Genomic DNA, 26,675 nt, shown 5'->3' on the forward strand with positions numbered 1-26,675 from the left:
TGGGCTTACCACTCACGATCAGGCCTCACACCCCAGGGATGGAGACAGCCATGCTGGCTCTTCTTTACTGTGCATTTCTGGACTTTCATTCTGAAAGTTTGTAAATACTAGTTGTTTCTTTTTTTTGAAAGAACATGGTCCTAGACCCTTTTTCCGACTCTCTCCATCCTTTCTATTTTACGCTCTGTACTTTTTTCACATTTCTCTTCTCCACACAAACTGTTTGCTTTCACGCCTCCACACTTTGCTTAAGCTCCTCTCCCTCCTGCCCACGGCTCTGCCTATATAATTTCTCCCCTTTCTTCACAGCGTCCTGAAGACTCTCTTAATCTCCTATTCAGAAATGATCCTCTCCTCTTATGTCACAATAGCCGTTTGTTTTCCCTTTTCTTATGACATTTTTACGAATTCATTTTATTGAATTTTGTATCTATGCCTGATCTCTTCAACAAGACTATTAGCAAATGGAGGGCAGGATCAAGAGCTGCATCACCTTTGTGTATTCCTGAGTACCAATGCTTTGTTTGTTCCTTGTTTCCACACACACAGCTACACACACACACTCTCTCTCTCACACACACACATACCACAGACAGAATTCGTACATAGTCTTATGGTGCAAACCTCTACTCAGAAATTTCATTAACTTCTGATGGATCATTGCTACCCTCTCTCCTCCCTCCACCCTACTACCCCAAGAAGATTTAACATCTAAATTATCTCAAAGGGTGCCAGTCAAATTCTCCTCTGGCATAGCTCAACCCTTTGCCTGAGATAAAAGTAATTTGACTTCCAACAATATAGAGGAGAATCCAATTATCAAGATTACCAGGACCTTATGTGTGTGTGTGTCTATGTGTGTGTGTTTGTATGTCAGAGGCACTGGGCCACCCCTGGTATCATTGAAAAATTGCAGGTTTTGTAAAGAGTCTATTTGGTGCAGGCAGTATCCTTTCAATTTTCTTCCGTAACTTTGTGTTTGTGTGTGTGTGTAGCATTTCTTAATTCCCTAGAGAAAACAAGAACTGGTGAAAATAAACGAGTCATTTCTCTTTGACACCTATAAATGTGCTGTTTCTACCCTTTCCTGCAAAGAACTGACTGTGAGCTTACTTAAGTACAGTTGGTGCTTCCCAGAATTGGGAAAGGGTGTGGGGAGGGAGCATTGCCAAAAGAACTTCCTAAATATATTGCCCTAAATATACTACTATAAAATCGAGAGGGAGGAAGAGGTTCTCCAGTTGTGTGGTGCTGAGAGGGCCATTGGTTAGAGTTCAGCCGCGTGGTGTGTTGACAGCTGCCTTCGCCCCTCCACTCTTCACAATAGCCCCACCCTGGGATGCCGAGTAAGTGAATCTTCTGTATCAAGAAGATTGTGTTCTGCCTGGGGAACACAAATTGCAGACAATATCTCCCCTATCCATGTTAGCTTCTACTCTTACCCTTTGCAATGAAACCTCCGTTTCAGCATCGAATCTGGGTGTAGCGGGGTGCGGGGAACTGGATTCTGAGCTCTACAATATTTCTATCCTCTCCTGCTTCCGTGTCCTCACTGATAAGGAAACGGTCAAAGGCTTCGCCGGGACTGCGGTGAGGCAGTTGAGTACCTTAAGGAATAAGAACGAATGTGCAGAGGAGGATCCATTGTCAGTTGCAGCCGGTCACTCTGACCCAGGCCAACCGACAAGGGCCCTGGGGCCAGGAATTCTGCCTCTTGCCCTTGCTCGCTCTTGCTGCAGGTTTGACATCAAACTGACAGACCTTTTCCTACACTTCTAGGAGAAATAATGCTATGCCAGAACCTTCAGAAGAAGCGAGTTAGTTCTGGGCGCTTGCCATGGCTCCATCACTTGCATTTACACGCGCGCACACACGCAGGTGTGTGTATGAGTGGCGGGTGGCCTGGGGAAAGATCCCCGTGTGGTGAGCTGTCTTTGTACATTTCCAGGACCTCCCTCGTCGCACCTCTCGCGGGGACCCGGCCTGTGCTGTGCGCTGGGGACCGAGGGCAGAGCCCGCCGAGTGTGACGAAGAGGAGACCAAACTTCCCTAAGGACGCAGCTAACGCCCCCAGCTGAGTTTAACGCAGCCCCTCCAACATCTCGCCCTCTCCCCAATGTCTATCCTTTACGGTACCTGCTCTCAACAGCAGTTGGTCGACATGGATAAGAAACACCGTGCACATCTTTCCGCCTACCCTCTAGGGCCGGAGGAGACAGGCAGTGTAGACACTAGAGGACAACTGCGTCTCCTCTGCCGTGGCAGAGTGGAAAGCATGAGAACGGGGCAGCCTGCTGGAGGTTTGAGCAAGAGGGAGGGCCTGGGAGAGACAGAGAATCTTCCTCCCCCCCGCCCCACGCCCTTGGAGGAATGAGAGCTGCAGAATACACCGCCCGCCCCCAGATCCCCTGCTCCCGCTAAGCCCAGGCGCGCTTGGAGCGCGGGCCCGGGCGGCCGCCTGCAACATCAGCATCAGCTCGAGCAGCCCGTTCGGGCGAACCGGCCGACGGCGGTGCAGGAGCTCGAGGCTGCCCTCCCTCCTCGGCCCAGGGACGTCGGTCAACGTGCGGACGGCCATCAGGCTGAGCGTGCAGCCGCCACTCGCAGACGTGCTCGTGCCGGCCCGATCGCGGCGGCCGCGCTAGCTGGAGGCACCGGGCACCGAACCCGCGCTCCCAGCTGGACTGCGGACGAATCCTGGGGCCGCGCGCCTCGCGGGACGCGGCCGCCGTGCGGCGCGGAGGGATACGCCTCGGCCGCGCCTCCCCGCCCCGCGCCCCCGCCCCCGCCTCCCTCCCCGCCCGGCTCTGCTGCCGCCGCGGCGGCCGCTGCTGCTACCGCCGCCGCCGCCGCCGCCGCCGCCGCCTGGATATAGTGCGGCGAGGAGCGGAGCTTGCAGTCACTTTGCGAGGAGGAGCGCGCGGGCTGCGGGCGGCTGGGCGCCCCGGGAGCGGCGGCGGCTCTAGCACAGACGGCCGTGGCAGCGGAACGTTCTCTCTCCGGGGCTGCACTTAATAACTTTGGAACTGTCCACCAGTGCCACGTCCTGAACATGAGCCTCCTCCTCTCCTTCTACCTGCTCGGGTTGCTTGTCAGTAGCGGGCAAGGTAGGAGTGTGGTGCTTTATTGCGTTTACTTTCCCTCCCCCTGCCACCCAACCAAGAGAGGCAGAGGGGGGCACGAGAGGAATTAAATGAAAGAACTAAAGTTATAGTTATTGTTGTTGTTATTTTCACCCTTGCTTTTAGCTGCCGCTAAAAATCGTGTCTGTGCTGTGGAGACCCTTAATTAAGAGCAAATACGGAATTGGAGATGGGCATCAGTGAGCAGGAGAGCGAGGCAAACTGCTTCTTTTTCTAGGATCTTGGCCCTCTCTGATTTTTATGATCCAAAATTGGATGTGTATGTTGGTGTGTATTAACAGTTAAATATCTGAGGTTGCGGAGGGAAGGGGAACGATGATGTTTCACAGACCCAGCAGAAACTATCAGCATGAAACTCGTTTGTGAAATATCTCTGTTGTCTGCAAGAAATTCAATTCTTAGAGACTCTTTTTTCCCTTTTCCCAAGACCCCGGTTCCTGACTAGGAAGTGAACGGTGATGGCTTATTTCTGTTGGAAACTAAGAGAGGGGCCATGGATGTTGTGATGGGTAAAACTAGGGATGTGTTGCAGTCATTCATTTTCATACACCACCACCCCCTCCTTGTTAATACATCAAGGTTGGGGATTTTTATAACGTCAGTTGTAATTACTCCTGTAAGGGATTTTTTAGCTTGTGAAGAACTAGTGGGAGCTTTTATCTCTTAAGAAATAAATGAATGGCTTACTAGAATAACCTGAGAGAATTTGTGGAAGCTACCTCTGTTTGTCCGTCTAGAGATGGATGCGAATTTGCTTTGTTTAGATAGTTCACATTCACATAAAATATATTTAACATAAAAGGGGGCATTTTCAACTGTCCAGACAAGTTTGGACATTTAATTGGGCACACAAAATGCTAAAACATGCATTGGTGGAGGTCTTTAAAGAAAAAGAAAATAGCGATAATTTTGTGATGTGTAATAATTGCAGAGGATGTTATATTATTAGTGTAGCATGAAATTGTTTTTTTGAGAAAAGATAGATTACGAGACAAGTTAAAATATCGCCGCTATATTCAATTCTAAGCATTTTTTAGCCTCTTCTGCGTTGCTCATTTGGTCCAGCAGGGGGTGGTAGAACTCCATTTTAAGACCGGGAATGGTTGTTTCTGGTCTTCCACACTCCCCGGGTCCTATCATTCTTCAGCAGGGCTTGACATTTTGGATATGAAGCCTTCCTTTCTCTGCCCTTCTCTTCCCTAAAGCTATAGTGTTAGTGTCTGGTGACACACGACTGGATGTCGATTTTATGTTCAGAAATCAGAGTGCAAACAGTGGATGTTGCTATAGTTTGTAAAGTGTCTTGGTAGGCTGCTGCTCATTTTCCCTTAATAACATAGAGTATGCAAAATTTCACTTGTAGCAAAATTGCAGGTATGTCCATCTGAAGCTAATATTAACCCAGTTAATTTAATAATTTCACTATTATAGTAAAGATCAGCCTAACACTGTATGCTCTATAGATATGCTGCTTTAATTTTTGGAGTGCTGCTGATTATGTTTAACTGTTCATTTATAATGTAGAGAGGTATTTCTGAACACTAAGAAACAGTCCCTGAAAATTACCATTAAAATACCACTGCAATTAACCAAGTATAGATAGTGTGGAGTAAGATGTGGGCATAATAGAAAGCAAGTTTATGCAGACTTATGGTTACGTTGTGACTGGTTTAGAGAAGGAAAATGTCTCAGTTGTGGAATCTGTGAATTTACCATTGTAGACGTGAAGTGTGTTGGAATTTGGGGGATGCAGGGGAAATCTAGGAATGTTTATAGTACATACAGATATGTCTACTTTGGGTCTGTCTATGTAACATATATCTGAAATTGTGATTCACCTAATTTATAATTCAGAATGCAGGGTGATTATAAAGAGGGTCTCTAAGACTGAAGCATGCATGCCTGAAGGGGAGCCCATATTCACTGTAATAAAACAGGGAAGGAGGAGAGCATCGTTCTAAAGATCTCTCTATCTAGTACAATTTAAAAATGCATGACGCTTATAAAGGCGTAAATGCGTATCATAGAGACCTAGCTTTTGTGAAACAGAACGTGTAATACTTCTGTGCCGTGTGTCCTAATGAAGGCAGAGATGCTTAGAAACAGCCATCCTGATCCTGGAGTCCAATTCCTCTATGCTAGTGTTTTGTTCTCCAATTAAGGATGCAGCAGCAAGTATCAGACACACCACTGGGAGCAGTTTTGAAAAAATGAATCTAGTGTAACTCATAATTTTGTTTATTCTTTTATAAATGGGGCCATGGAAAAGTTGCCAGTCAGTGATCCCTGGGCTTGCCTTAGAAATACTAAAATCCCAGCTTGCTGATTTATGTTTCCAACAATATACTTGCAGAGGATTTTATGAAGCATGATTGAAGCTATTGCTTTGGAAAGTGGTGTGCAGTTAGGCTGGGGAAAGGCAAGGATGATGTATTCCCTTTTAAATAGTCAAAACGTTTTGAACTGCAGCAGTTGCATAGGAGAAAATGATGGAAGTGGAAAACTGACTAACTTAACTGGATGCCAATACCGTAATTAGCTAACAAGTCCGAATAATTCTAACTTTCAACACAAGATTATTGTTCTACTGGGGTGAGAGCCTTTCTTCTTGTAGCAAAAATGCTCCTTCAAAAGCCTCTCATTTCCACTGCAAGATTAACTTCCAATGAAGTAAGGTTAGGGTTTAATTGTCAAGCTTGAATCCACTTGTCAATAGAAAGGAGATTCTGTAACTCTAACTTTTGCAATTATTTTTCTTTTGTATTCAAAACTTGATCGTAGCCTCTGTCATCATAAATTTCAAATGGTAACTTGAGTCTGGGATTAACAGTGCATTTGCTGTTTGGATCTATGCAAATTCAGATTCCCAAACTGTAGTACCTATGGATTGCTTTCCTGAAGGTGGGTTTCTTAAATCATTTTCTTTTTCTTTTAAAAATTATCCAAATATAAGTAATAAACATCTATTACTGGATGTTCACATATATGAAATGGGAGCATTCTTGTATGAAAATGTAAGGTAAGAACAGAGCTATTCATCTCTCGTGCAATCCAGTTCAACGGTACATAGTTAGAACATTTACCTAAGCCGAACTGGGGAGAGGGGAGTGAATTGTCCAGTTAATTAGTTAAGCTTACAGGCTTCTGCGTACATTTACACTTTCTGGTGAAGTGCTAGTAAGTCATTGTTCGTTAGAGAAGTGTACCTTCTAAAACTAAAGCACAGGTGTGTGGGTGTCTACTAGGTTCAGGTCTATAGGAAGGTCTCCACCAACCTATATTCTGTGTAGCCTGTTACACAGTTACAGCCTCTCTCACATCCTTTTTCTATCTACCCTGCTCTAATTCTTTGTTGTCAGCCTGTTTTTTGCAAGGTTTCTGTTGAATCCACTCCATATTCATTTGCACTTAGAGAAGATAGGCTGTGTAAATTAATATCGTTATTGTCAGCGAATAACCCAGAGGATTTCCTTCCCTGCTTTACGTCAAAGGAGTTAAGCAGAGCATTTTGTTACTTTAGTTTCTAATGCTGAATTGGAGCCCATAGAGCAAGAAGGGAAGTTGATGGGTCCCGGGTGTCAGATGAGTCTTTTCAATGACACGGGGGGCTAATGGTCTCCCAGAAGTAATGTTCTATTAGAAAAGCAATTAATGGAAAAAAAGGACTTCATTCAATACAAGAAGAAAGTCAAACTTCATATAACTTAGTAAATAAAATGGCTTTCTTTCAAATGTAGAAATAGTTTGTGATGGAACTGAGAAATGATCCACAGAGATTGAGGCTAGTGACCAAGCTGAACAGTGTCATTTGTTTTTGTCTGGTTCCTTGTGAGGGGGCAGAGGGAATGAAAACAGGGCTGTCAGTCTGAAGGCCCTGGAGCTACTCCTGATGCTTTCTCTGGGTTTTGACATTTGGGAAATGATTTAAATTTATGTGTTTTCAGGGTTATCTCTCATAGCAGTGAACTTTGAGGGCATGAAGAAAGTGCACGATAAGTGGTAGGGCAAGTCTGAATTGCTTTTGTTTTTTTGGTCCAAAATAAAATTCATCCTCCGGGTGTTGGTGGATGCAAAATTAATTTAATAATTTAATATTCTTATAAAGGGAATATGACTGTTTTTCAAGTTTTGCTGACCTAGATTCTAAATTTGTTATGCCCTTTTTACTATCCCAATTATATTGAAGGTAGGCCTTTTGAAAAGATTATAGTTTTAATTTTCCAAATTATATGATATGAGAGCACTTTAAGATGCAACCAGTGCTTTTACGCTTTTATTAAATGTAATATTCCTGAGGTTCATAGAACCAAGTTATCTTTAATTGTTCAGCAAATAAAAGTGCTCCAAATGGCACTCTTTTAAATATTTTAATATTTTTTAGCTATTTACAATTATAATAATAGTCATGATCCCAAATAGCTAATCACATACTTTCTGGTTTCACGTATTCACTTTTGCCATGAACAATTCATCAAACATTACAGGACATTTTAGAAAGCTATGATGTAATGAAACAGACTTGCCTGAATTTAAATAGTTAAGAGGGATGATGTTGAATTTTGAGAATATTTATGAGCATAACAATCAACAGATGAGAGTTTGAAGGATTTCAGGTCAATTGATCAAATTTTTCTTGGCTCCATTTTGTTACTGAAACTAGTAGGGAAAGGGAAAGATCATTAGATTTGAAATTAGAAGACCTACACCACAAAGAGTCTCTTGACTTTGAAGAAGCAGCCTAAACTCTGAGAACCGTTATTTGCTTATTTGAAAATCTGATATAAAAATATCTGGCTAGTTGACCTTGCTGTGCTGCCATGAGGAGCAGTTGTGGTAATAGATATGTGGAGCATCTTGTAAAATGTCAGCCCTTCTATGCCAGACATTGTTTCTATTTTTTGGTATAATATGCATACAGATAAATCTGCCTGTGGTTTAAAAACATCTCATTTATTCAATTTTTTTAAGTCATCATAAACTGCCCCGTGATTAGAAAAAAATAGTGAGGAACAGAGATAATCTAATTCATTGTTAAGAGTGGCTCATTCATTATTTACTCATTCATCAAACGTTCATTAAATGCTTACAATGTTTTAGGCACCGTATTAGGTGGCATTCCTAGGAATGGTTGTATAGGTTGTATAACGAACAACTCCAGGGGGCGCCACTCATAGTCATGGTGATAGAATACATACTTATTTTCACAATTTTCCAGCAGATGGCAGTAAATAGTCTTGAGGAATGGGTTTCTTTTTGTATCATGAATCCCTTCTATGGGCCAATACCAGGCTGGTGTTAGTCACCAAGAGGCTTAGGATGGACACACAATTAGGATAAGTGACTTGCTAAAGGTCGAATAGAAAAGTAAAAGGGTTAATAAGTAGAGCTCTGATCTTGAAACTCTTAATTCAGTTCTCTAAACACCAAACTTTTGCATAGATTTAAAGAATTAATCTAATATTTCTTCAGCTCAAAGTAATGGTGATATTTAAATTCTGTGCCATTTTGTCAGTTAATCAATTAACAAATACCATTCAGCCCATACAATGAGTAGAATGCCAGCATCTTATAACAGTACAGACAATTTGTTCAAAGTCCTTTCAACCACCTTATAACTAATGATCGTCAAGACTCCAAGGGACTATTAACTTTATTTTATGGATGAAAAAATTGAGTTGCCGAGGAATTATCTGATTTGCCTATATCGGTTATAGTTAGTAGTTATCTGGAATTAGGATTAGATTTTCTCACTTCTAATTCAATGGCTATTTTTTACTATATTTAATGTATTTGAAAATTTGTGTGTTTGGGGGAAGAGGTAATGCATGGAATTCAGTGTTTACAGTTGAGAAGACAAAAAAATATAAATTTAAAAAGCCAAATAAGCATATGAGAGATCAGTAAACTGTTCAACAAAATGTTGGAAAATGATAACAGATATCATTAATTAAAAATTAAATGGTTTAAATAAGTTCTTAGGAATTCAGCACCTAGAAAAGGCTAAAATTTGTGGAGTGTTTACTAACTGCCTGGCTCTATTGTAAGCATTTTGCATGTATTAACCAGGTTAATATGTACAACAACGCTCTAATTATTATCATATTATTATTCCCCTTTTACACTTGAGGGCTAAGAGGCATAGAAAATTTAAATAACTGTCTAAGGTTGGATAGCTAGGAAACAAAGATTTGAACTCAAGACTTGTGCAAAGGCTCGCCTTTTAACCAGACACCACCCTGCCACTCACTGAAGCAGAGAGGGCTTCAACATGGTGACAGTAAATGGAGAAAATAATACGAGGAGAAAAAAATGGCTGAACAATTGTAGGAAAGTAGGCAAGTGTTTAGAGGACAGAAATAATCCAATTTAATTAAGTGTTTGGAAAGATGAGTTGTTGGACTCAATTATGGAAATATTGGTGGGACTGGGAGGTGGAAAGGCTTTGAGGCCAAGCTGAGTTTGACTCTTTTGTGTAGATTTTTGGGAACCATTGTTTGAGCAGGAAAATAACATGATTCAAGTTTTGTTTTGTTTTCAAGTCTACTGGCTATGTGTGGGGTGGACCAGAGGAAAATGAAAGAGTGAGTGGGCATAACATGTTTCTATGGAAGAATTAATGGATCTTAATAACACATTCAATTTGGGAAATTAGGAGGAAGGTGGTACCCAAAGATTTAAGCCTATTTCACAGAAAGAAAGGTTATGTCTTAATAGATATAGGGAAATAAATAAAGAAAACCAGTTATTTTAGGCAAATTTTTTTTGTTTGCTTGCTTGTAACTTTCTATTGCGGTATTAAGGTATCCATGGACCACCTAGACAGAAATGTCATCAAGAAATTTAGAAAGGCAGACTGTTGTTCTTTGTCATTCCTCCAGAATCTGTCTCTACTTTTATTTAAGTTCTCTTTTTATCTCGTTCTTTCATCACTGTTTGTACTTTAATATTATTTAGTAAATGTTTGGAATTTTGGGTAAAATTTCAGAAGCATGTAGGTCAAATTTGCTCTTATTATATATTCTTCCTTTTCTCTGCTTATTCATAGTTTTGTTTTTCTTTTTATTCTGGAGAAACTAAAATCAAAACAAAAAACATGAGAAAATAACAAAAAGAAACCAAAAAAAAAGAAACTAAACTAAAAACAAAACAAAAAAGAAATTTGATATTGAATATAGAGAGTTGAAAATTTTTCTATTGGTATCCAAAGAAACTAATATTATTGAGAGCCTACTCTATGCCAGGGAGCTGTGCTGGGCATTTTCACTCATTTTCTCATTTAATCCTGATAAAATCGCATTCGATAGATGATGTTTGGAGATAAAGGGTGTCTGATTTGCCTAGAGCACTCAAATTTATAGCCAAAGAGCATCAAATGCATTTAAGATATAATTCAGTCTTTTCTACTTCTCTGTGTGTTTCCTTGGTGCATATTACCTTACACACGATTGATAAATAGGGGGATGGTGCAGAAATCGTGTTGATCCTTATAAGATTTCTTCAGCTCATTAATTTTTAAGTGATCGAGCGCAAGCTTCCTTGCAATTAAAGAGAAAGCCTTAGCAATCTGCGAAGATGTTAACAAAAATATGAAAAATCAACTCAAGTGCCTTTCCTTAGTGCAAGTATTAGTTTGTTTAGTGATTTTAAGAACCGTTTTGATTTCTGCTTTCTATGTATCTGGCAATGTTCAGAGTGCAGCTGAAGAAACTGGGAAGTCATTTTCTCCTGTGTTAAAATGGTTTGTTTACTTGTATGTTGTTTCTATTTTTTGAGGGCTATACTCTGGGTCATAGTTTTCATTTTACAGTGAATGTCCTTCAGGCCTTGCATCTTGAAAGAAGGTGCAAAAACTAGCTACAAATACCAGTAGAGATTTAACTGTGCCAGTATTTTAATTAAGATTGTTATGGTTTTTGTTAGTGCTTGGTTATCATTTCTGTAGGCTTTGAGTGTTCTGACCTCTAATCCTGTCTTTTTCCGTAAGCCGTGATATTTTTTACTGCACGATTTTGCAGGCCCTGGAGTTTTTCGGGGTTGCAAATGTGGTGTTAGAGCAGAAATGCATGTCACCACTTGTAAAATAAAGCAATGTAATATGCCTGAGACCTATATTATAGTATAATAGAGTGGGTCCCAATCTAAGAAATCAGCACACTTGTACTTTGTTCTAAGTATTAATGAGAGGGCTTGGGGACAGTTTTTCTATTATTGTAATTCGTTCATTCCCAACCAATTTTTTAGTAACTGTAATACTACTAATAATAGGCTTTCTCGTTATTTTTGTATTTATTGTCCCACTTAATTTCTCTCTGATTATTATTCTCTACCTCACAAATATTGAATACATTGCTGAGCAGAGCTGTTTTATATTACAGCAGTAACTTTGTGCCATCCATGAGAGAAATGTTAAACACAGCTTATGTGAAGATTAAAATATAACATGAAGTATGTGACATATACTTTGTCAAAGTACTGATCAATGATATTTACCTGTTTTTGATTTTTTAACTTACTTAGATAAAACACTTATAGCTTTTTAATAGCAACTGAAATTAAACACAATTTTAATCCTGTTCACTTCTTTTTCATGCTCTTTATCATAGAATAACTGGCTTCAGCCTACCTGTTCTATAGATTATATGCTAATACTTCAAACCAGATTAAACTTTTGAATTATCAAAGGGCTAGAGTTATATTATAAAATTTAATGTTTTAAAATGTGTATATCATACACTGAGACATAGTAGTTAACAAAAACGTCTATAGTCAACTTTAATTTAACTATGTGAAAGTGGGCAATTATCCTGAAAGGTAGATACTATTCCTGATTTGGAAAGGAAGAAAATGAACCTCAAACAGGTGTAATTACTTGCCCAAGAAAACTTAAAAAATGGTAGGACCAGGGGCTGGCCCGGTGGCATAGCAGTTAACTTTGCCTGCTCCACTTTGGCAGCCCGGAGTTCATGGGTTCAGAGTTTGCAGGTTCGGATCCTGGGCGTGGACATATGCACCGCTGGTCAAGCCATGCTGTGGCTGCGTCCCATATACAAAACAGAGGAAGATGGGTATGGATGTGAGCTCAGAGCTAGTCTTCCTCAGCAAAAGGAGGAGGATTGGCAATGGATGTTAGCTTCCTCACAAAAAAAAAAAAAAATGATCGGTCCAGGACTTGATATAAATATTTTACTCTCGATACAACACATTTTCCTATTACAATGTCTCTGTTTTTACTTAAATATGCTTTATTCATATCTTTGAAGCAATTCTCAAATAACGTCTTAGTACAGGACATATTTTTGTCACTATGCTCTTCCAAGTTACTTTTAGACTATGTTTGTGGGACACATGCTGTTAATTTTAATTAGAGGTCTACTTTTCATTTCAAGTATGTGGCAGTTTCTGACTTAGAATTGTTAAGACTTTTGCCTTTTATTCCTTTTCACAATCCTGTTCTCTCAGCCTCATTGTTTGTTACTCGGCACACCAAAGACTCTTGCAGCATTCCTGGAATGCCCAGATTTGGACCCTGCGTGTACTCAGCCCACGCCTTGTCTGCTTTTCTTACCTTTCTTTGCCTGGACAATTCGTATTATTTTTCTTCAAGACTCAGCTCAAGCATCTCGTCACTGAAGACATCTTTCTTTCTTTCAACATATATACCTTAATTGCCTACTACATATTAGTCAGTGTGCAAGGCACTGAAGATCCAAACAAGGGGGTAATATAACTGAATTCTGTAGGTCAAACTTCACTGAACCCGACTGTGACCTTCCGTGTGAACTACTCCATGAGAACAAGAATGCCTTCCCATGTTGGCATCCCATTAAATACAACATACTTGATTAGAGAGTTGACTGTAAATTCATATCTGTAGTCCTGGAACATAGCAGATGCTTAGGAAATGTGCACTGAATGAACATAGAAATATTACCCAGCAGAAGTAAAACAAAATGGCTGACTACTTAAAAATATATTTACTCTAGACTTTGGATAATGATTTGGTTTCTTGGGAATATACTATATGTAGATCTGGGTATTTATTTCAAACACTTTGTTTATATCACCTCATAAGGTGAAGGCCTGCATGTGATAGGCCTTCAATAAATATATGAATATCTATAAAATAATCAAGTCACAATGGTTGTTTAATTGAAGAGGAATAGCAAGGATGACCTGCCTTATTTCCTGTACTGAAAATGAATTAGACTGGGAATAAAGCAAACTTTTAAATCTTGCTATAAGATTTGTACTTTTGAGGGCTTATCTGAGGCAAAGGAGTTGGTTATGTAGTTGGGATTTCAAAGTCTTTAACATATAGAAAGAAATGAGGGAGATATAATAAGTTGATAATGATATAATTAAGTAGATCAGATATTGTCAATAGTAAATATATGATATGTCAACAGAGTCAGTATTTAAAGTCCTCAAAATCAAGATAATCTCCTGAGGTGGATTAAAAATTGATTATTCAATCAATGATTATTGGAAGGCAATTCTAAACTGTATGGATAGAAAGACAATTAAGAGTTATGTTACCTTATTTTTTCTTAAACACATGGATTTGTCTCTTTTTTTTTTTAATGAAATTGAGTTTAATCTCAAAAAATTCTCTCTTGCCTGGTAGTAATGTTTGTCATGATTTTTTGATGTTCTCTAGGTCTGCCTTCAGTGATAAAAGCATTTAATTGGACAGAATACATTTTCAGATACTCCCCAATATCTTTATCACCTATTTATTTGTCTGCCTACCCTTTATCCACTAACGTTACCATTAGTGTGTGTGCCACTTTTAACTTGAAACACAGTTCGCAATTAAAGATATGGATACAGCTTCTGATTCATCCATTTACACTTTCATTTCTCCCCTCAAATTTCACATAATTTATAATCACTTTAATTGGTTATCTCCAAGAGTCGTTTTATTTCAAAGCCCCCTCATCAGCCCCAGGCTGATGCATTTTCCCTCTGTGGGGACTGCATGTGGTCTGCAATTATGAAACAGAACTCAACACAGGTTGTTAAATGATATTTTGCCATCCTCTCTGCTTTGCTGAACAACTTTCACAGCCATATCTAAAATGGATATGAAATAGTCAACTTTCGTATTCTCATGATATTAAGATAACACTTCTTAGTACAGAATTCTGAGCAATCATGAAATACCCTAAGTTGCTAATGTATTTTCTCTTTCAAGTCCCTGTTTCATTTCTATTGTAATGAAATATTTTATTAAAAATACTCTTCTTCCTACACTGTGCATTAATACAGAGATTATTTGGTGAACAGTGACTTCTTTAAGCAGAATGTATCTCCTTCTTGCTAGGAAAATCAAAGGATTAAACTTACTGATTACAGTGGAGAAGGGAACTTATTTATTAGTTAACTTGCACTATTCCTGTTCTGCTGCTTCTCACTCCCGTGCCTCATTTAGAAGTCTCCATATCTCAGGTGATGTATGAGGATGTGGATGTGTGATGGGAGAAGAAAAGTTGTCGTAAGAAGTGTGAAGTATCTTGTACTAATTGTGACTCCAGAACACATTCTGCAGAAATGCATGCAGGGAGCTGAGACTGAGAAAGGAAAGTAAATACTAATAGTAAAGGTCAATCACTCTTTTGTTTCAAGGAGGATAATTCGTCAGCTAAGAGGGAATGGAGAGGTGGGTGGTGGGGTCAGACTTTGAAGAGCTGGGATCAAGTCTGATATAGTTATACTCATAAGGGAGAGAAGGAGATGCCCCACAAAGCTTAGAATGATTACAGGCAGCCTGTTTCCTCAACAAGCAGTGTCTATTTGTAAGTATTTGAGGAATTAATGGAATGAAGGAAATGTTAAAGATGAACAAAGCCAAACACTAGTTAAAGTGGTAAGGGCAGATTTTAATCAGTAATATACTATATTGGGGGTATATTATATTACTGTATTCAATAGGGTAATGAGCCAAGTGTGAACTGAACTCAACTTTGATTTGTACAGAGTGACTAGGCATTTTAAAGGGAGAATGAGGGAATAGGGAGGGGGTGAGTGGGGGCTCTATAGAGTCAGGAAAGTGAAAAATTACAAAAATCGGGAAGAGGGAGTTTGGTCCATGTGAAACCCATCTGAGTTTAACTGGCTCTAATCAAAGTTAGGCTCCCACCCTCCCACAGAGGCTGGGAGACAGGGGCCCTGTCTTCAGGTGTTGCTGGAACAAACAGTAAATTCTTTGGCAGCCTTGAGTTTTCTCAGGCAGGCACTTTAAGGGAGGTTAGGGTCATCCTAGGAATGTGGTCTTGAACTGTTAAAAATTATTAGTGCTTTGTTCAAATCTTTCTAGGCCAAGGTTGAGGCTTGGTCGAGAAGAGGGCTCAGTGGGGCCTGGCTAGAGTTTTGTCGAGGAGAGAATCTTTGTCAGAAGAAAATCTGTCAGTCACCCTGCAGAGTACAATCATATGGGCTACCTTGTTTTCATGTTCACAACGTTTATAGGAGTTCTGAACTATTATTTTACAGATGAGCAAACTGAGTTTCATAACAGTTAAGTCGTATCTGATAAGTAAAGGACTTGAAATTCAAATTCAGTTCATATTTGGTTCTAAAACTTGACTCATTCCACTGACTAAAACATGGATCCTTTGTAGTGGCAAGAAATTTCTGAAGGAAGAAAGCCTTAAGAGTTTCAGATTTCTACCATTCTTTCTGGCCATTTCTTTTGAATGGCCAAACTCTACGTGAGTGGCTTCCAATTGGTAAGTGAGTAAATCTTTTAGTGACCTAAAAGATTAATGAGCATGGGGAAGTAACAGGATTTAGAGATATTGGGTTCAGGGTGATTGCAAGGTGAGGCAGATTGATTGTTCAGGTTAGTGTAATTCATTAAAGTCTATATAACATTAATATTTAAATATAAGCTATATTTTTAAATGGCTTGTGTTATTATGAAACACTGTAATTATTAATAATTCAGCAAGTCATCAGTTTGTGGTCGACTTGCTGAATACTTTCATAATGAAATTACCTCAGTTTAGGATGCTTTTAGGGGCAAAGAAGAGAAGAGCAAATTCAAAATACCTTAAAAATAAAAACTTATTATAGCATGGAAGAAGCCATCTGGAGGCAGATTTGGATTTCATAGTTCTTCTTGGTTTTGGCTGTTTTTCCTTGACTTCATGGAAGAAATGTGTCTGCAACAGTTTCATATATCACTTTCTTTTTTTTTTTTTTTGGTGAGGAAGATTAGCTCTGAGCTAACATCTGATGCCAATTGTCTTCTTTTTGCCAAGGAAGATCGGCCCTGGGCTAACATCCATGCCTATCTTCCTCTGTTTTATATTGGACGCCGCCACAGCATGGCTTGATGAGTGGTGCGTCAGTGCACGCCCGGGATCCGAACCAGCGAACCCTCAGGCTGCCGAAGCAGAGCACACGCACTTAACCACTGCACCACCGGGCCAGCAGGCCATATATCACATTCTTATGCAGTAAAATCTGAAGTTAGGAAAGATAGATATTTCTTTCACTGGCCTCAGAAAAATTCCCATGTGTCATCCAGCAGACTGCCCTCAATTCTCATCAGCTAGAGTTATGAACTCCTCTAAACAAATCACTGTGAGGAGAATGACATTACCATGATTTCCCTTGACCAATCAACTCCTTTCTGTTGCTGAGGGGGGAGATCTGCCTCACTTGAAGCAAATGATTGGCCAATCAAATTCAGTGTTTATCTAGTACGGAGAATGAGGGACTGGAAATCGTGTGCGGTAGGTAGTTGAATGTGTCTGCCACAGGCATGTTGAAAGGGCCCTTTTTGACCAAGAATGTAAACAATGTCAAAAGTCAATATTTATTAAGCACTTACAGTATACCGTTTTTATGTGCTTTGTATGTGTGGCCTAATTTAATTCTTGAAATGTCCTTAGGAGGTTGATTCTGTTTTATAGAAGGGGACAGGAAGAGATTTTGAAGTGTTTAAATGACTTGTCAGACTTAAAAGCTGCAATGTTGGGACTGGAACCCAGCTGGCTGGCAGCAGAATCAGCTTTTCCTGCCAGGTCACCATAAAGGAAACTGTTAATGTTGTGCATAGTTTTACTGTTATTAAATTTAAAAATGGTAGGTAAGGATACTAACTTCCTTTGTGAACAGGCTGTGTCCTGGACAATCTCCTAAGAAAGCGATTATGCTTGATCTTATTTAATATCTATTTTTACACATTTATTATTGTTTCTTTAAAATTTTACAAATAAGGAAATTGAGAGATAGAGTGACACAGCAATTTACCTGAGGTCACATAGCTAAGAGTGGGCAAGGTGGGATTTGAATGAAGGTTTACTTTGAATTCGAAGGCCTGAGTGCTTCCCACTATACAATGCTTGAGGACTGGTCAGAGTATGGCAGGGGTAGGACAATAGATGTAGAACAAAGCAAATTGCGTAAACCTGACTGGCCATCCAGAAGCTTATTATATAAAAGAAGCTAATTTTTTTAAAGGAAATATATTGAATAGCTTTTATTTTTTTCCAAAGTAGACAGAAGAATAATGTTCTCGTGTTAAGGAGGCCAAGGAAAAATGTTCATTTGATTTCTGGAAGAGGTGGATGAAAAACAGAAATGGGGAACAGGCTCTTCTTTAGAGGGAGAAGTTGAAACTGAAGATGAGAAATATTGATTTGAAATTGACTGCTGAGACAGGTTAAATATTGAAATGAGTAGATTCACTAATCAAGATTCTACTCTAATGCCTGTGTAGACCAAGATGAGAACTACGCCAGTTCCTGGCCTCTAGATGGTTTTTCCTGAGACTACAGAGTGAGTTCAAAGGTGGGATAGAGACTAAAGTGCTCAGGGTATAAAGCTGTGTGCCTGCTCTGTAATTATTATTTCTTAGTTAACCATTCTGGGGTTTTTTTTGTTTTGTTTTGTTTTGTTTTTTGGTCTATGCTAGGTACTCTGACCAACAGTGTTTTTTTCTGAATGGCCAAATATGTAAAATTATATACGTTTGTATGTGTAGGAGTGTGTGTGTGTGCATGTATACACACACATATACATATGTATATAAAAACTTTGGAAAACCATTCCGTCATTCCATGCTGTGTCAAAATGTTTGCTATATTTGTTTCATTCCTTTTATTAGTTCTGAAATTCATGAATATTTTAAAAGATTTGTTCTTTGCTGCTTTTTGCTTCTAAGAAGAATATGTACTTCATGATAAAACATTGGACTTATTATTCACACTTTGTATAACTGAAGACTAATTAGCCAGTGTTTAATTTGTCAAGACTACAAAACAATATCTGTTGTCTTTCTGTTGTACAAAATGAACAGCTAAACAGAGATCTCCCCTTATTTTCTTAAACAAACTCCCAGCACATAAGCATTCATAATTTATGATGTTTTCCATCAAAACGTATTCCCTGAATATGGATAAAATCGATATGTGGAGCATGGATGCTTCAGTTCCAGCACAGGGGTTGTGATTGAAATGCATGTACAGGCTTGAATTCTTCATTTTCATTTTCCCCAATTTGTAATTGAAGAGCTGAAGGCTGCTAGGTTTCTACCCGTGTTATACTCTCTTTTACATTGCACTGCACAACTGAGTTATAGCATTTCTTGTTTCAAAGCTGCTGAACAAATTGTTTAACATATTTGTAATATCACAATAAGGATTGGATCATAAAATTGTAGATACAAATTCTCTTATATCTCAGTGGTTGATTGTCATGTCCCTTTTGGGGATTACTAAGTAGATTATCTGCTTCTATTTCTGATGACAGAGAACAAATTCATTTGTGCAAAGAGCTTTTGTGAGATCTGTTGATAATGTTTTTCATATAAATCATTTCTGTATGTGTAGGTATTCAAGACAACTGAGTTCACTTATTTGCAGCAAAGTAATAGTGTTCAGATTAAATAGTTTCTATTAACTTTATCATTGACTGTTTTACGGTTTTATGGAAATAGAAAGTATTTTGAGAGGAGCTTTCCTTTTTCTATAAATGGCAGTGAATCGTCCCGTTTTAAAAGATTTCTTTGATTTTCTTTTACTCCTTATGGCTTGATGACACCAGTCAAAATTGTTGCTAAAGTGTTCAGGATTCACATCACGTGGCTCGTCATTGAAACGTTCTGGCTGAATGGTTGGGTACTAAATGCATTCCTGCCAGCACATGGCAGTCCCAGACATTGAGGCCAATGGCTGCTTAGTGCTGGAGTGAAACTCTTTCCCATGCACAAATTGGTGGTGGTTTCCTGCGAATAAATTCAGATCCTGTGGCCCAAATGATGTCTTCAGGAAATAACTCAACATCTGTGTTTTATTTCTAACTCTGTTCCACACTCAGTGAAGCCCAGATCTCTACTTATAACTGTGTATTTAAATATCTTTACATTCCTTCTAGCTTCAAAGCAAAATTTTTGATAATTTTACTTGCAATAATTTTTATTTTGGTTTGTGGGCATGCAAATACTTTGAGCCTTCAAAATATTCTTCCACGCCAGGGGCTGTGTGATGGTGAAGAGCACAGAGTCTGAAATCTGGGAGGTTTGAATTTAAATGCTGCTCACTCACTTGCCTGATGAACGAATGGCTCATCTAGGTCTTTAACAAGTGATTCACTTCTCTACTCCTTAATCTTATCTATAAAATGGGGATAATAATAATGCTGCTCATATAGTAACTGTCCAATTAATATTAGCTATCATCATTAGTATTGCTATTAATTAATACAGGGCCAAGTTATAATTACATATTTTTTGATATTTTATTAACCAAGCTTATTTGGAAGGCTTCCAAAGAGAATTTAGCCTTATGAAAAACAATGCTCTGCTAAGATGTCAGAATGTTTATTTTGAGCTAGTGATTAGTTTTGGAAAGCTACATTGTCACTTTGGCATTGATTACATTCTGTTTAGTTTTTCCACACTTTGAGAGTGGACTGCAGCTGGTAGGTTTGGCATTTGGGGCCTTTATGGTATCTATGCTCTCTGCTCCTCTGTGTTAGCTGTTTACCATCATGGCACAGAGCTTCATGGCTGAGGCAGAATGAGGAATTCAGGGTAATTACTCAGTGTATTACTTGACCCACTCAGAACTGTCTAACTCCTGAATCCAGTGCCAAGTTCAGGCTCCCTCTCAAGGGCTCTCCTCTTCTTTCCCCAGCCTTACTCAGACTCTTGTCAGGGTTTAGGTGGAAGTTTATTGTCCTTGTTTGTTTCCTCCACTCGTTTCCATCCTTAGCTCAAGTGTAGCTCTTGGTTCTGCCTGGACTTTGGGCAGTGTCTGTCCTACTGGCCTTCCATATGGTCTGTTTGCACAGCATGATCAATGCATAGTGGTTCCCACACTACTGAATACAGCTCCACCTCAGCTCTGGTTATGCTCAGAGGATAAGCAGTTCCTCTCTCATGACCTGGCTGGTGATGTTCTCCCCATTGCCTATGCTACTGGGTTTCCTGGTTTAAGCTTTAGCGATCTTCAACTCCTGCTTCCCCCTGCCAAGGTGGTTCAGTGACAATTTCTTCTCTTCTAATACCTACATCATAATAAAGGAGTTACAGGAGTATTCTCTAAATCTCTTCCGCTTTGCAGCAGAGTCAGTGAAGACTTGGGGAGGAGCACTACTTGGGCCCTCTGTAGCCAACTAGACTTCCCTCTCTTTGTTCTCTACGGTAGTCAGTCATTCTGGTGCTCCTTGCCTGCTTGCAGGTGGGAAACAAAGGCAAACTCCATTCTGCTCTCCCATCTTTCAGTGGTGGTGGTAGTAGACATCATAGTGGTAGGCATGGTGGGGCGAGCTGGCCAGTTGCCTTCTGGGTCCCACCAAGAATTACAACACAAGGAAGGAAGACATAACCCTCTGAGACCCTTAATAATCTCCTGTTTTCATCCTTCCCAACAACTAGTTGCGTCCTTCCCTTTCTTCTTACAGCGGGTGCTTTCTTCATTTTCTATGGCTCATTTTTTGTAAACTCTTTGCTCTGAGTCATTAGCTATTGATATTTACAGGGACACTTGTTATGAATATACTCTTTTCTTTCAAGTGCCTGGATTTTGACTCTAAAATCCTAATATTCAAGGCTGTCTATTCTGCCATGCTCTACTTAAAAGTGCTGTTTGAAAATCCAAGCTGGTAGTGACTGCTTGGGTCTCCACTCTTGCGGTCCCTGTCAAGTGATGGATGGCTCAGCTCACTGGATGGAAGGTCCTAGGCAGCAAGGTTTAGGTAGCTGCAAGGTGATAAAGACTCAACGTGTAGGCATGTAAAAAAGAAATGGAAATACGAAAGAGGAGAGAAAATTGGGTAAATAGTGATTATTCTGTTTACAAAAAGTAGAAGGATTGATTTGATCCCGCATTCGAAATTCCAGAATGATTTGTTAGAGGTATCTTTTAGACTCTTCTCAAGATGGCTCTTTGAATTCTTTCCATTTATCTCAGTTATGTGAAATGAAACTCAAGCCCTCCTTCATTCTTGAAACCTTTCTTAATCATTCCAAACCACCTTTCTCTGTCTCTTATAAACTACTACAATATACATTAGTACTGTTCTCTGATAATCTCATACAGTCCTGGGTTATTTTAAGTGTTTTAATTTTATTAATCTTGTCTTTTCAGTCAGATTCTAAGCTTGCAGACAAAAGTTTTATGTTATGTGATGCACGTAGTTGATACTCAGTAAATAGTTGTTGAAAAAATGAGTGATGCTCTCATGTTGCTATTTATATTTAGAATAGAAGCAGAGATTTAAAACTATAACAAAAGGAATTTGAGTTAAATAAAATAGATAAATATCTAGCTGTGAGGGCTAATATAAATGAGCATATTATACTGGTAAACATTATAGAATATTTATCCTTTTAAAGTCTTTAAAGGTAAACGTACACTTTTATCTGATTGGAACAGTTTTGGTGGAAATTTAAATTAAATAAAGTTGCCTCCAAGTTCTTTAATAATATATACTTAAAAATTAATTCAACTCTTGTGTTTATTAGCAACTTAATAAATAATATTTATAACTCTCCTCAATAATCTTTCTTACAAATTTTCAGAGAAAAGAGCAAATCAATGTAACAGTAAAAAATGCAGAAGTTTATCTTTGTGTATGGGCTTTAGTTAGTGATGTGCACGTCCTGCATGTTGAAATTAGTTCTATTTTTTCTTGACTCTAAATGTTCTATAGAAGAATCCATTTGGGTTATAAAAAATATGGAATGACTTTTCAAATGGCACTATCAAGATAAATATTACTTGAATTATTTTGTTACTAAAGCTGTTATATTAGTTAATACTTATACCCAAATTAATTCATTCTGACTGCTTTGTGTCTAAAGAATACTCTATATCATATATAACATATCTTGAAACAATTTCAAAATATTTTCAACATCATTACTTTTAAATAGTCCATTTGTGTTCATATAATATAGAGTATTAATAATTTATGAGTAATCTATTGTTGATTACTTTTAATGTTTCACTTTGATGAAACAAATGTTAAAACTCATAATCTCTTTGCATTTTAAGGAAATTTAATTTTCACAGGAAAAAGGTCAGAAAGTCAGAAGAGATATATCTTACAATAATTGAATAACCAAAACAGCAGTAACAAAGGCATAATAGAAGTTAAAGGAGGAGAAGTCAATCATCATACAAATGTCTGTGATATTAAAGAAAATATTCCAAAATATTTAATTTACTTTAAAATATGTTAAGATTTATAGTCTGCAAATGTGAAAATTTATTTGTGGTCACACTGTGAAAGATATTTACACAACAGTACTCTCAAAAACCTAAATAAGAACATGGGAAACAGGAAAGATAATGACATAAAAATCTAAACTAGCTATGGTACTCCAATTAAAGTTACCTTTAATTCAGATTTTTCTGGGAAAAGGGGAAAAAGGGAAGATGGGATATATAATTTTTATTATCAAATGAGGACACTGTACTATTTATTCAGAAGGAAGATTAAAATTAATTTATTGTTTGGCTATTTAAGTCAGAAAATGTTCAACAGCTCAATAGATAATGACTTGCATACTAGTTTTAGGAAAGATCTAGAAATTTTGTAATAGTTCCGTTTCATATAACTATCCTTGGAGAGAGCCTAGGACTCTTTTGTCCTAGCAGATTGTATTAATCTATAATATCATTTATTCATATATATAAATATGAATCAGAGATTAACATTATTGTTTAGTGTTTATAGTTTAATTTATATTGTTAGATAGTTCAGTGATATTAGATTTTTTACATTAAAGAAAGGTGTTAAAACAATTTAAAGTGATGAATGATAAAAAGAAAAATTCATAAATATATCTTTGAGGATTTTGGCTTCTATTTCATTCACTCAGTCCTATTTGTCAAATCCTTGCTTTGTGCAGCCACTGAACCCTATGGGTAATAAAAAGATTTATAAGCTCTGGATCTTTTTCTCAAGGGATTTACCATCTAGCATCAGTAATAATACACCTATTCCCAAAGCAATAATACAAAGAATATGTGATATTTCCATATAAGTGACAAAATGTGATATCAGCCTGTGAATGCAATTTGATTATATGGGTGTGCACAAAGTGCTGAGAATTCGATTGAAACAACACAGTGAAAATGAGTATCTGACTCAGGAAGAACTAGAAAATCAGCCAGTTTTGTTCTGCCACCTACAACATTATCAGTTCCTGGAAGATACATCTATTGCTGGGGTCAGAACCTTGCTTTTGCTCATACACTTCTCTTCTGGAACAAGGAAGATGGTTAGGTTTTGTGTTTTCCAAGCATACCTATAAAAAATAGAGAAACTTGAAATATTTATTTATAAGAGAAGGACTTGCAAATTATTTTAATCAACATCCTGATTTTACAAATGAAAAGAAAAACTCCCTTAAAGGGATAAGTGACTTGTTCAATTATTCACAGCTAACGAGTAGCATGGCTTGTGGTTTGGTCTAAATCGACTTTTTGATTTAAGTAGAAAAGTCCTAAAACATTTCATATTAGGAAATAAAAAAGTTTATTTTAGGCCAAAATTTCCTGTGCTTTAAAAAATTATTTTAAATATGCCAGATTATTGTTTCCTTTATTTTATTCAAATATCTACTATAGTCTTTTATTCCAAAGAAAAAGGATTAAAAAATTAACAAGTAGAACTGTTTTAATACGCTCTATCTCCACAGGATTGGCAATCTCTGTGTATCAGAGAGGACATTTCAAAAATACTAAGTGTCCCACTGTTTCTTTAATATTTTGCGGTTGATTGGAAGGATACAATTCTATCTTTTTAAATACTGAAATCACTGTTATTAAAGATAAGAGTCTAGGGCTGGCCCCGTGGCTTAGGGGTTAAGTGCGCGCGCTCTGCTACTGGTGGCCTGGGTTCGGATCCTGGGCGCGCACGGACGCATCGCTTCTCCGGCCATGCTGAGGCAGCTTCCCACATACAGCAACTAGAAGGATGTGCAACTATGACGTACAACTATCTACTGGGGCTTTGGGGGGGGAAGAAAAAGGAGGAGGATTGGCAATAGATGTTAGCTCAGAGCCGGCCTTCCTCAGCAAAAAAGAGGAGGCTTAGCATGGATGTTAGCTCAGGGTTGATCTTCCTCACAAAAAAAAAAAAAAGATAAGAGTCTTACTGCATCTGAAGTAAGTGTGTTAATTTTCCTTGGAATCAAACCAATATTTTTTATTTCCCAGGAGTTTATTCTACTGTGTAAATGTTCTTTTTTCTCACAAAGATGGGAGTGGCGGGCATTCTAAAAGAAAAATGGTGGAAAGACTGCCACACTTCCAGAGCAAAAAATGAAGTTTTGATAGGATGGAGCTAATGAACTGGATATGCTGGAGGTGTGAGCTGTTGTGTAGCAGAGTGAGAGAGTGGGTCCAGTGGAACTCACTTGCACAGTATATCCACGAGTATATGTGAAGTCTTGACCAAAGAACATTGAGCAGATTGATGCTGCTTTTGGGCAAATAATGTGAAGATAGAAATGAGTAAGTTCGAGGATGGTCAATATTTTTTTATTGAATTGTGAATAATAAAGACAGATAGAGAATAAACTAAGCCATTTTTTATCTAGAGTCATTTAAAAGGTTAAAGTCAAGAAATGAGTTTGATGAGAGTGTTGAGAACTTGGAAAGTATTGGCTTAGCATGGATTTATTCTGGGAGCATGGTGATGGTGGTAAAGAGAGGGACTGACACGATGCTTAGAGGTAAGCAAGGGTCAGGCTAAATATTTTCTAACATCCTATTAAAGGCAAATAGAAGAATAGTTATCTGGAGATAGCTGGGATTTATTTGAGAAAAGGAAGAGGTTAGAGAAGGAGGTGTGGAAGCATTTTAAAGTTTGAGATTAAATCTCAGAATACAAATTCTCTTGAAATCTCTTGGAAATCCTAGATCAAGGTACCAGCAGATTCACTGTTTGGTGAGGACCCACTTCCTGGTTCAGAGATAGCCCTCTTCTTGGTTGTGTCTTCCTATGGCAGGAGGGGTCCGGGAGCTCAGTAGAGTCTCTTCCATAAGGGCCCTAATCCCCTTCATGAGGGCTCCACCCTCTATGAGCTCATCACATCTCAAAGGCCCCACCTCCTAAAATCATTACATTGGGGGTTAGGATTACAGCATATGAATTTTGAGGGGACACAAACATTCACTCTAAAGCAGTGTTTAACCATGACAACTTTCTCATTTTCTTATTGAGTTCTAATTTTTTTAATTGACCACAGGCAGTCTGAGGTAAGTATTACTTTATATTTTCCATTGCTAGATAAGGTGAGTTCATTTATGTGTTTGTTTATTTTAAGACATCTTTGGAGAATTAGCTGGTTATCAGTCATTTTCATAAGCACTATGATATAAATTAGGTTCATAGAGATGAATAAAACACTGTCTTTTCCCTCAAGAAACTTGAAGTCTCCTTTGGAGAAGCCACTTAAGCAGATTGTTCCAATAAAGAATTCTAATTATAACCAAACTCTCATATATGGAAATCATTTGTAAACATGAAATAGTAACTGATACATCATTCCACCATATTATTTGACTAGTCTGCTTTCAGTTTTATAATGATTTCTTCAAATGTGGAATATGAGAATGTAGATTAATTTCAAGCTTGCTTTATCTCAAAGGAAGAACTATGAATAAAAATACTTTTTCTTGTTTATAGTGAGTTCACATTACAGACGTAAAATGAACCCATTGTTTGAGCCCTCCACACTTCTTTTTAATCAATCAGAGAACACATAGTGTATTATATACATTACTTCCCTAATTATTTCAATGTTTTTTAATACACCAAAGTAAGTTCTGGATATGTAATACATAATTTCTTTATGATGCCCTTTTCTTCTGAATGAACAAGGTCTTTGCTAAACTATCTCTTAAGCTCATTAGCTTGTTGATTGCTTTACAATTTTGACATTTTTTTAACATGCACTGAATCTGTTATTTTGGTTCTCATTAGAAACGATGCAAGTCTCCCGATTCAAATCATCTTGTTCCTGAACAAATAATGTTAAAATCATAATCTAATTCAAAAATTTAT

The 26,675-nt window shown here is 38.1% G+C and overlaps 1 protein-coding gene across 1 annotated transcript in view; it reads left to right on the forward strand.

The window, feature by feature from the left end:
- The first annotated feature begins 2,974 nt into the window (after window positions 1-2,974).
- The window catches only part of NCAM2 (neural cell adhesion molecule 2), a 444,936-nt gene continuing 421,235 nt past the window's right edge, over window positions 2,975-26,675 (forward strand). The window contains exon 1 of the mRNA XM_058522953.1: window positions 2,975-3,107. Within this exon, the coding sequence (XP_058378936.1) occupies window positions 3,053-3,107 (55 nt within the window). The 5' untranslated portion in view covers window positions 2,975-3,052. The remainder of the gene's footprint in view (window positions 3,108-26,675) is intronic.

This window comes from Diceros bicornis, chromosome 27, assembly GCF_020826845.1.
Source record: "Diceros bicornis minor isolate mBicDic1 chromosome 27, mDicBic1.mat.cur, whole genome shotgun sequence".
In the NCBI taxonomy this organism is placed as follows: Eukaryota; Metazoa; Chordata; class Mammalia; order Perissodactyla; family Rhinocerotidae; genus Diceros; species Diceros bicornis.